Here is a 10,771-nt window from a genome sequence, read left to right as displayed (position 1 = left end):
CCCCCGGTGCCAGGCGTCTCGCCCGGTCACCTCAGCTAACTGACAGCGGTGCTAGCCCCCCAAACTTCATTAGCGTTACAAGCTAATGATCTCCTGTTTGCTAATTACAAGTCAATTACAAACTCGGATGTGTCTGTCAATCCTTTGCCAGCACAATTATTTTCAATCAACAACAACAATGAAGCCTTCTGTATCGACCATCGGCCTGGTTTTCATTAGGTTCCCTACTAGAAATAAGGAAGTGTTCACACATCTTTTTGTGAAGACATGCTTAAGATCTTCATTAAGGTATCACAGAGTTGTGTGTGTCAGCAGGAAAATAAATGATGGGGAAAACAGCTGTTATGTGGCTCCCTGAGAGTGAAAGCTGCAGATGAGAATCCTTGAATCTTTAATTAGCCAGCATCCCCCTGGGAAAGGAAGTTTTGTTTTTTCCATTTATCTTCTTTCCTGTAATGTAGCTGTATGATGCCTTGTTCTTCATGTATTAGGGCTTTTGAAGTACCTTGTGGGGCCAAAATGGCAGCCTTTAGGTTGTGGCTCATGTGAGATCATCAGTGTCTTTTCACACAAACTGCCTCACAGGTAGTGGGGGGTGGTTGTCATTGGAGTCCCTGGTGTAGTTAATAGCGGCTGCAGTAATTGTGTTAATGGGAGTAGTATCTGTAGATGAAGATGAAATGGTGTGCTTAGAAGTGTAGTCACACCGAGAGCTGCATGTGAGGAATCCATACAGGAAATCAGGAAGGAGGCCCAGGATGCCTCGAGGGATGGCTTCTTCCATTTATCAAAGAGCAGTTGTGCTGTTTGGTACACAGCCTACAGTGAGGAGGCTCCTGTGATGGGGTCTGCTGCTGCCGTACTGCTCCGGCACTGCTTTGGACACTAATGATATGCCTCATGGGAACATTGGTGTTTCACGGTACCAGAATAGGGCCTTGTGGGCAAACGTTTCATGTCGTGTCTCTTCTCAGCTGTCCTCCAGCAGTGAGAAAGAACATAGGACACATGCTGGTATCTCATACACAACTGGTTTTTTTTAAATATAGAATGGAGGCAAACAAGAAAAATGCAAAACGTTTAAACCTCACACAACCAAAGGAAATGAATGAACACAAGGCGGGGATTAAAATGCATGTTTCCCAGTAAAGCAACAACATTGTTATCTATACAGTAGATGGCTATTAGCGGACCACCAACGACTGACTTTCAGGCTACTGCCCTCCATGTTCAAACCCAATGCTTGTCAAAGTCCATGAAGAACCCCACTTCTTACCCGAAAACACTGCAGGGAACACACACACACACACACGGCTTGATGTGTGTGTGACAGCATGACCGCTCCCCACCGATGGCTCAATACCTAATTTACAAGAAGAGTTAAAGATGGGGCCTTTTTAATGGACATTTTCTGCTCCCCTGTTATTGACTGGAGGCGCACACACACACTTGCACAAGCGGTTGCCTCCCCTGCTGCAGCTGCTCTGAGGGCCCTTTTGACATGTCCTAGCTGACACGCGCCACTTCCCAAACGCCATTCCATCTTCTGCAGATGTACACACACACACACACACACGCACTCTCTCTCTCACACAGTCGCACACTATGTCCTCGCCCCACACACACCCTGAGGGTGAGCAGAGGATTGTCAGGGAAGGAGTGCAGGCTCCACATTGTTCCAACTTAGATTACTTTGAGTGTGACCTCTCGGGAGATAGAAAATAGATATTGGATAGAAGGAAGAGCAAACTCTTAACGCAGCCTTTATACAAGTTAGTGTGTGCGAGACATATTTCGATGTTACATTAGTGTTTACGTAAGACTTGTTTTCTTTCCAGTGCCCCTTAGAGAACATTGGAGAATGTTTTTGTAATATCTGTTGTTGGTTCTTGCATTTGTTTTGTGCGTGTGTGTGGGCATGTGTTTAAATGTGTGTCCTCCTTAACTCTATGAACCCACGCTGGTGGGCTTGTCATGTCACGTTCCCTCCAAAGCGGCTGATTTCCTCCGACAGCCATGCTGGGGGGGCCAGCGTGCAACATGGCGTTTTCTCAGTGTACCCCTGATAGGGCCAATGACACTTATACACGTTATGTACATGTAAGGCTCTTCTTTTTTTAGTGTAATCATTTTTTTACAGTTTTCTCAAAAATAATTACCCAGGATTTTATGAACTTTCAGACTGATGTAAACTGATTGGACTGAGATTGATGTCATCGTGCAAGTTATTTTCTGCAAAAACAGCGATTTCTGCAGTTTACAGCAAACAAGAATCTCTTACATCATCGATAGCTACAGAAATACTTTATGCAGTGGAAAGTTAAGAGAAAAACAAGTAGCAGATGCAAATCAGAGGCTGATTACAGAATAAACAAATTGTACAGGAAAATTATTATTTAATTTATTATTCACCCTTTCTGGGTTATTTAATCGAATACTTTTGTTCTTCTAAGGAGTTCAATATACAGACGAATCTAGGACATGTGCAATTTTAATAGCATTCTTTCCTTCCTACATTACTCAGAAACTGACCTTCCCTTGTCTGTGCACATGAGGATTCTCTTCCTGGTCTAATTTGGTGATATGTTACCAGCCCTTCGCTCCTAAACCACTTGTACAATGAAAAGTCTGAAGAGACTTCCCCCAAACCCTGGCCTACTCTTCCTCCATGCAGTATTCATGCACTGGCATGTCGAATAAGAGACATCTCTTAGGACTACAATCCTCAGCTAAGCCAAGAACACTCAACTTGAAACAGAGCGAGTTACAGACATAAAAGCCAAAGTTATGTTCCAGCAAATGCTCTGACGGCGACCTGTCTTGTGCATAGTTTTTTTGCTTTTGGAAGAGTCAAAAGGAGACAGAGATGGCAGGCGGAAGGAGAATGAAACGAGATGTAATGACAATTGAGAGAGAATCAGGAAAAAATAAGAGCAATGCAGCAACAAAGAAACAACGACAAAAGGGAGTGAGTGGCAGTTTTAGTCTTTTTGTGGTTGGAGTTTGACTGCTCTTGTCTGGGAGGCTGTTACATCATTACATTACATTACATTTACAGTAGCTGACGCTTTTATCCAAAGCGACTTACAATAAGTGCATTCGACCAAGAAGATACAAACTTGAAGAAAACAGAATCATATAAGTCCATCAGGTTTCATAGAGCCAAAACATTTCAAGTGCTACTCAACTGGCTTTAGATAAGCCAGTCCTTTGTTAGTAGATAAGTGCTTTGTTAGTAATTCTATCGATCGAAGTGGAGTCGAAAGAGATGAGTTTTCAGTCTGCGCCGGAAGATGTGTAAGCTTTCTGCTGTCCTGATGTCAATGGGGAGCTCATTCCACCATTTTGGAGCCAGGATAGCAAACCCACGAGTTTTTGCTGATGGGAACTTGGGTCCCCCTCGCAGTGCGGGTGCAGCGAGCTGTTTGGCTGATGCAGAGCGGAGTGCACGTGCTGGGGTGTACGGTTTAACCATGTCCTGGATGTAGGAAGGGCCAGATCCATTCGCAGCATGGTATGCAAGTGCCAGTGTCTTGAAGTGGATTCTAGCAATTACTGGAAGCCAGTGAAGGGAGCGGAGGAGCGGCGTGGTGTGGGAGAATTTAGGAAGGTTGAAGACTGGATGAGCTGCAGAGGTCGGATGGCACATGCAGGTAGACCAGCCAGGAGGGAGTTGCAGTAGTCTAGGCGTGGCAGATTGGACTGTGTCGCTTTCTGCGTCAGGAGGGAACGTGTCCTCCTGATGTTGTAAAGAGTGTATCTGCAGCAGCGGGTTGTTTAGGAGGACAAGGCTCATTGTTCCCTCTCCACCCAAGCGCTTTTTACGTCGCCTGACATCCCAACTCAGCAGCGACGACCAAGAGAGCACATGACGCTGCAACTTTGATTAGTCATACGCACCCCATCGAAAACCTGGTTACACTTAACATTTCTGTATGCTGTGAAATCAAGAAAAGGCACAGCTCACCTACGCACCAGACGCGCTCAACCTGTCAGATAGCTGCCATGTTAGCGCTCGCTGAGATCCATCACTTTCACACCGTGCTTACCAGAACACCACCTGGGCACGGCATGCAGGCCAGCGCGGGGAAATACGTGGTCTCGCTCTCACTCTCAGGCAGACAAGTTCACAGCCAGGCCGACACTCTGAGAAGTGCCGAAACACCAGACCCTCTCCACCTGTCGCCCGTCTTATGGGAAGCATTGCACCTACACAAAGTCTCCCACCAAGTCTGCAGCTAGAAGGTTCCTGCATGGTACCTGCATGCATTAAAAATGACAGCAGTTGTGAATAATCTTGGCTTAATATTATAATAAATGGACTTTTCTCATTCAGCTAAACTTTTAACTGTTGTTGTGTTGCATGTTGAGCAGAGTGGACTGCTGAGAATCAATCACACACATTCAAGGGAACACACAGCATCCTCTTTAGCCAAACAGCATATCCTCTGCTACTGCCAGTGTCCATGGCCACTGCTCACCAAACATGGCATCTGTCTGACATATGGGAGCTCTGTAGGGTCATCTAGACGAACACGCTTTCACCCGCTGCCTTCTGCCTCCCAAACCCATTCCAAATGCTGCCTTTTATCTCCCTTTGCCGTCTCATTTATTATCCTTTTTGAAAAATACATCTTTCATATTTTTCTCCTAACCTGAAACACTTAATCATCTTCCTCCTTGTTGGTCTTTTCTATGCTGCAACATCATTCCTTTCTTCTGACAACTCTACAAGAACAACATGGCACTTGATTCCCATGACGAGAAAGGTTCCTGTCCTTTGCTCCATAAAGTCATCTCCAGATGAGTTCTGCTTCTGTTCACGTCTTAATGAACCATTATGCCTCCCTGCTGGAGCCGATAGAAAAGCCATGAAAGAAGGATCCGGTACAGGATACATGGGGCTGTTCAGGATCCGAAAGGCAGTCATCATCGGTGTTCAGCTGTGCCCTGATTGGCTGTTGTGTTACCCTGAGCTGGAGAGAGCCGAACAGTGAAAGACGAGGGCGAGCCAGAGAAGGCCCCCCCCCCCGGCCAGAGGACAAAGAGCCTCACCGCGGCAGTGCCAGTGTGGCGGCATATCATCTGTGCATATTGTGCTGTAGTGCTCTTGACTTACAGCTCTCACAGAATACTTTGCATGCAGTCGCTCAGCTGTGTGGAGTTTGGCAAAAGTGAATAAAGTTCAACCTCCGTCATTTTTATAAATATAACACATTTTCAAATATTGCTATAGCTACTTCGGCAGATATCAAACTGTCTTCTACCTCATTGTAGTCGGCCCCTGGATTTCCAAATGTAGCACTAGGAAAAGTTAAAGTGCTACGGGCTGTCATCGCTCCCATCCAAACCCCAATGGCATAAATGGCCTTTTGTGTGGGTGAAATATCATCCGTTGGGTGTCTCCCATACGGTGACATCTGCCTGATGAGACCGAGATGCCATATCCCAACGCCTTCCAAAAAAAAACCCCTCTCCTTTAGTTGGCTTTGATGGATGACTTGTGCAGCCACTGCACTTTCCCCACTTGCACACGTGCACGTGCGCTCTCTGGGACAGAGTGGCTGTAGCATCCAGCTGCAGGTCTGTTATCTTGGTGGTGCCATGTGCAGCGCAGCTATCAAATCAACCTATGTGCACGAGCTGGCTAAGCAATTAAACTCCAGGGCCCCGTCCACACTCGACAGTTTTAACATCTGGCATCCTTGTTCTGGCAAGTGTGTGCGTCTGAGTGTGAAAGCCGGCTCATCTGCTGCTATAATAAGCTACAAAAGGTGGTGTACAATTGAATCCATTACAAGAACACAATGACTCATCATTATTACAGTGTCCTTCTTGCTTTGGGTTGTTTCCTTCAATTGTTTTCTTGCAAATTCACTTTTTTTCTGCACCGATCTTAATCACAGAACAGTCCTTCCACCATTAACGGATGTAATGTGAGAGTGGGTGGCCAGGGTTAAACAGGGTGGACGTGAGCTGTATGTTAGGACCTTGTGTTTAGTTGTATCGCTCTGTTTCCACTCTGACGTCAGCATGTCAGAGGACAGCTCCACTCAGATTTTAAAACGCTTAATTTGTTGAATCCTTTCACACTGTACACATCTGACCAATCGAGGCCTGTTCAACCCTCTCTGTGATCATGTGCCCTATGACTCATCACTGGTTCATTCAATGAGGCTAAACGGCTGTTCTAGCAGAAGCGGTCAATATGCTCAACGCTGCACATTGACTTCATCGCTTCCTCTCCTCCTCCTCCTCCTCCTCCTCCTCCTCCTCTTTTCTGTCCTCTCTGTACTCTCAGTACTGCATTCAGCATTGCAGTACTTTGCTGGACACAAAGTACTGCATTCAGTACTTTGTGTCCAGCAAAACATACAACTCCTACACATTGAACAGATATTACACAGTTTGCATTCATGTGACCTGTGTGTCAGGGCAGCACAGCTTGAGTCACTTAGTACTTCATTAAAGATAAATTGCTACCATTTTCCATTATAAGCAACTAGTCATACCAGAGCTGAAAACATCAGTCGATACTGTAAGTGAATTGAGAGAAATGTGAATGGCACATATTGTCCTCATCTATAATTGTAAATGTTTAAGAAAATAATGTCAAGGATGTATCATGTTTGGTTCCTGAACTCTGTGGGAGGGGGGAGAATAAATCACTGTTGAACGTGTTTCTACACTTTTCCACATTTAAATGAACAAATTATTGAATGATTAATCCAGAAATCATGTATTGGTAAATTGAGTAGTGCGCATTTAGCTGATGTGTTGCTTTTAATCAGCTTTGTTTGTACTTCAATACATTACATAGTTCAACTTAAATAAAGGAAAGCATTGGGGAACATCAGAGATACCGTGACTGCCTGATCACTCGTTTACACTGTAGAGCTCAGACTGTCAGGAAACTGGTACTTGGGGCTCCTCCCCCTTTAGCTGCTAGCTCCCTCAGGGTGTCCAGTGAATGCACTTGATTATAAATCGCTGCTACAAACCAGTGAGGTGTTAGCATGATGCTATCATCTCCAGTGGCTCTACGAGTGTGAGTTGTAGCATGAAGCTACGGTGGAGGAAGCTTTGCCCCCAAACCCTGAGCCCTAACGCAGCGCTCCTTATGCTGCCTTCACATTCCTACGTGCCTCCTCACCTGCAGTGACATAACCCCTCTGTGTGAGAGTTATCTCCATGCTGTTGGTCTTAAGAGGACACCGTGTTCCTTACATCCAGTGCTGACCTTCTCAAAAAAGTGTAATGTCTCCAGGGGGCAGAGCAGGTTGAAAGGACGCGTTGAATCACATTAATCCTCTAAAATCCTGCCTGTGACGCACTGATGTGATATGCTAATGTCTCTTCTCTTTGTGCCCTAGGTGACAGAGTACCTGAACAGTCAAGAATCTGCCAAGAGTGCCAGGGTAAGTCACTTCATCACAATCAGCCTCATGTCTTTGTCTTAAAGCAGCTTTTCTGGGGTTTGTCTGCCTCTCTGTGAGATATCTAATGTTGCCAAAACAAGACTGCATTACAACCCTCATTACTTCTATACACCAACCACAGAGAGAAGTCTCTCTCTCGCTCTCTCTCTCTGTCAAGATGTGACACATTGCATTGGCAGTCCCCAGTGTCCCATATGGATTGCTGCCCACAGTCTGTGCATGTCCATACTGTGAAATGGGGGTGGGGTTGTGTGCTAAAGTGTGCGCTGGGTCGAGAAATCGAGAAGGGGAAAAAATGGAGAGTGAAAAGAAGGCAGCACATAACACACAGGGTTAAGATGAGTCAAGTCACACACACACACACACACCAGCCAGAGGAAATGCTTTAACAGAACGTGTGTGGGCCGTATATTCAAAGCCTGATTGATCTGGGAATACCTACAGAGAGAGAATATATATATATAATATGTGTTTCTTCTATTGAACTAATGGGCTTGGCTCTTTTTGAAGTCAAAAAAGGTTGAGACACAAACTGAACTGCACGTTTTATGGGATTTTGTTTTAAGGAGAAAAGTGTTGGAGTTGTTTTTGCATAGGCCACTTTTTATATTTAGACCTGACAGGAAGGTGTTTGTACAGATCCGAGCTGCATTTAACAAGATCCCCTTTGAGATAGAAAGTGGATCCCATCTTATTTTTACTCGTGTAAATGTCAAACACGATGGCTCAGTCCTCCTGCGCTCTTCTAGTCGCCCCGTGGTTCTGCAGCATGCTCACAATGAGGCAGTCGAGGTGGAATAGAGTCTAATCACAATTCCAGTTACTACCATGTTTTCAGGGAGGAGGTGAAAAAAAGGTAGCGTAGTGGGAGACGGGGGAATGGCAACACGAACAAATGGCTTCATTCATTCATCCTAATAACTAGTGCTAATTAGCACAGTCGCTAATTAGCTATGAATCACAGCATTAACAGCTGAGCGCGCAGGCTTCTGAGAGCCAAAAAGGGAAACATCCCACACACAGACCCTCGCGCACGCACACACACAGACACACACACACAGACACAGACAGACACACACACACACACACACACACACACACACACACACACACACACACACACACACACACACACACAGACACACACACACACACACACACACACACACACACACACACACACACACAGGCACACACACACACACCCCTCAGACTGCTCTATTTCCATCACATTAAAGAACTATACTGGCTCCAGCTCCAAACACAAACTCAATGCCAATGGCATTTAATAAAGGCAGCATCATTTAGCTACATGCTATCAGACTTGTGTGTTGGTTTATGAGACGTGGCAGGTATGTGAATGTATAGGAGGAGGAGAAGTGATAGACGGGGGGGGGGGGGGGCGGGTTTTGAGCCGCTGTCAGCCTCAAATTTGCGCATGCACAAAGAGATGGATTGTCTGGATGATGATGATGATTATGATGAGGATGAAGCAGCAGCAGCCTTCACTTTTGGCTTTAAAGCAGTGATCGTACTTTGGACATTGCTGGCTTTTTCTCTCCCTGCCACTCTCTTTTTTATTTTCCTAACCGTTTAACATGTAACATGACAAGAGAGGTCATTGAAGCCCCATTCAGAGCCATTGGGGACATAACCACCCTTTGTGTTTTCTTTCATCATGGTCAATAACGTCGATGTCCTTCTTCCCTTCAGCTCAACATTTGGCGCTACGGGGACTTCCGTGCGGACGATGCCGATGAGTTCGGGTACAGGCGTTAAAAAGAAAAAACGGGGGATAAAAAAAGATATCGACCATCCAATCAACACCATTCCAAAGACCACCATGGACGGCACACATTGGACAGAAGACAGATGACGATAACTAAACGACAAGCATTGACTCAATCTTCCTTCTTTATTTGACATTTCATCCCTCCAGTCCTGACTTCTCTTCTGCTCTTAATTGCGTTCTCCCCTGTAGCTCCACATAGAGCATGCTAGCAATGCTACATCTAAAAGTAACTCGTGCAAGAATCCCTTTCCCCTCATCTCTTTGTTCCTAATGGCCCACTGCCAGCTCAAGCAGCCTGCACTATTGCCAATCTGTGTTATTTGCCATTTTACCTTTTCAGCAGACTTACTGTGTGGATGATAATAATTATTATACTTAAGTATGTGTTTCAGCCAATCACTTCCCTTGCTCTCTGACTCCTGCCCAGTCCCTGTTTCCTCTGCACAGGAAGGGGCCGGGTGCTCTGGGGGGGACGCTTGATTTTCGCAAACAAATGCTTCCCTAATGAATTTCATGTAAATGTGAGGATATGTTGAAAAGTGTAAATGGTTTATTTTAGAGAAATACTGTAGGTGGAGCCACACAGACAAAAAAAAAAGGATGAGTTTATTTTGTCTTCAATGTATATCTGTGTGATGACATTTGCGGATGTTTTTGTGGGGAGTGTTTTGACGTTTATTCAATATGTCACAATTTTAATGACCAGTAAAAAAGGAATGCCATCACGAGGCATTTGTATCATCTCTCAATCTCCTTCTGTAAAGTTTACATTCTGATAATGCTTATGATCCTGTCTCTTCTATTTCTGTCTCTGATAGCCACAGCAGAAAGTGTTTGAATTTGTTTCCAAATAATGGACCTTTGCATTCTATTAAAAATCTGCTGAATAAAAATTAGCAAACTTTACATGTTAAGTGTTGTTGTTTTTTCACACACAAAAACAAGAATAGTGGAGTTACTTGCTTCCTGTTACAGGACCTGGTTCTTACTTCTACGCAGATAGTGTTGTTCCTTGTAAAAATTAATAAACGGAAATCTGCAAATGCAGATATAAAAGCCTGCATACGCTTGATATAGTTTTACCTTCTCATATAAAACAACATACTACAATGCAATTTTTTTCCAAATTCAACATACTTTTTTCATATTGTTATATCCCTGTGCTAAGTAGAGGGAAATGGAGACAATAACACAACAACCAATTCATTTGAGGCAGTCAGAGTGATTCTGAGAATATATTTATTCTCAGAAAAGTAGTTCCAGTGAACACACAAAACTCTCCAAGTGAGGAGGAGGAAGGGACAATATGATTGTGCAAAGCAAGAGATACAAATATATATCAAATATATACTAGGCTTGACTTATTCTGCCCTTTGAAAGAAGCAAACCAAAGCCCTTTAACTTATCTACTAAAATGTCTTCAAAAACAAATACAGTGTGGCAACAGTGGATACATCTACAGTCTTTTAACTAGGTGATGAAGATTAAAGAGGGTATCAAAAACCCATAACCGGTAAACCTCCAAACCTCCCCCCCCCCC

The 10,771-nt window shown here is 44.5% G+C and overlaps 1 protein-coding gene across 1 annotated transcript in view; it reads left to right on the top strand.

Moving 5' to 3' along the window:
- Positions 1–10,137, top strand: part of snd1 (staphylococcal nuclease and tudor domain containing 1) — a 156,228-nt gene extending 146,091 nt beyond the window's left edge. Inside the window, exons 14-15 of the mRNA XM_010773155.1 lie at positions 7,374–7,418; positions 9,153–10,137. Of these exons, the coding sequence (XP_010771457.1) occupies positions 7,374–7,418; positions 9,153–9,218 (111 nt within the window). The 3' untranslated portion in view covers positions 9,219–10,137. The remainder of the gene's footprint in view (positions 1–7,373; positions 7,419–9,152) is intronic.
- The last annotated feature ends 634 nt before the right edge of the window (positions 10,138–10,771 follow it).

The sequence above is a fragment of the Notothenia coriiceps genome, unplaced genomic scaffold (genome assembly GCF_000735185.1).
Source record: "Notothenia coriiceps isolate Sejong01 unplaced genomic scaffold, NC01 NC01_scaffold00012138, whole genome shotgun sequence".
In the NCBI taxonomy this organism is placed as follows: Eukaryota; Metazoa; Chordata; class Actinopteri; order Perciformes; family Nototheniidae; genus Notothenia; species Notothenia coriiceps.
This window is presented reverse-complemented; position numbering and strand designations above follow the sequence as displayed.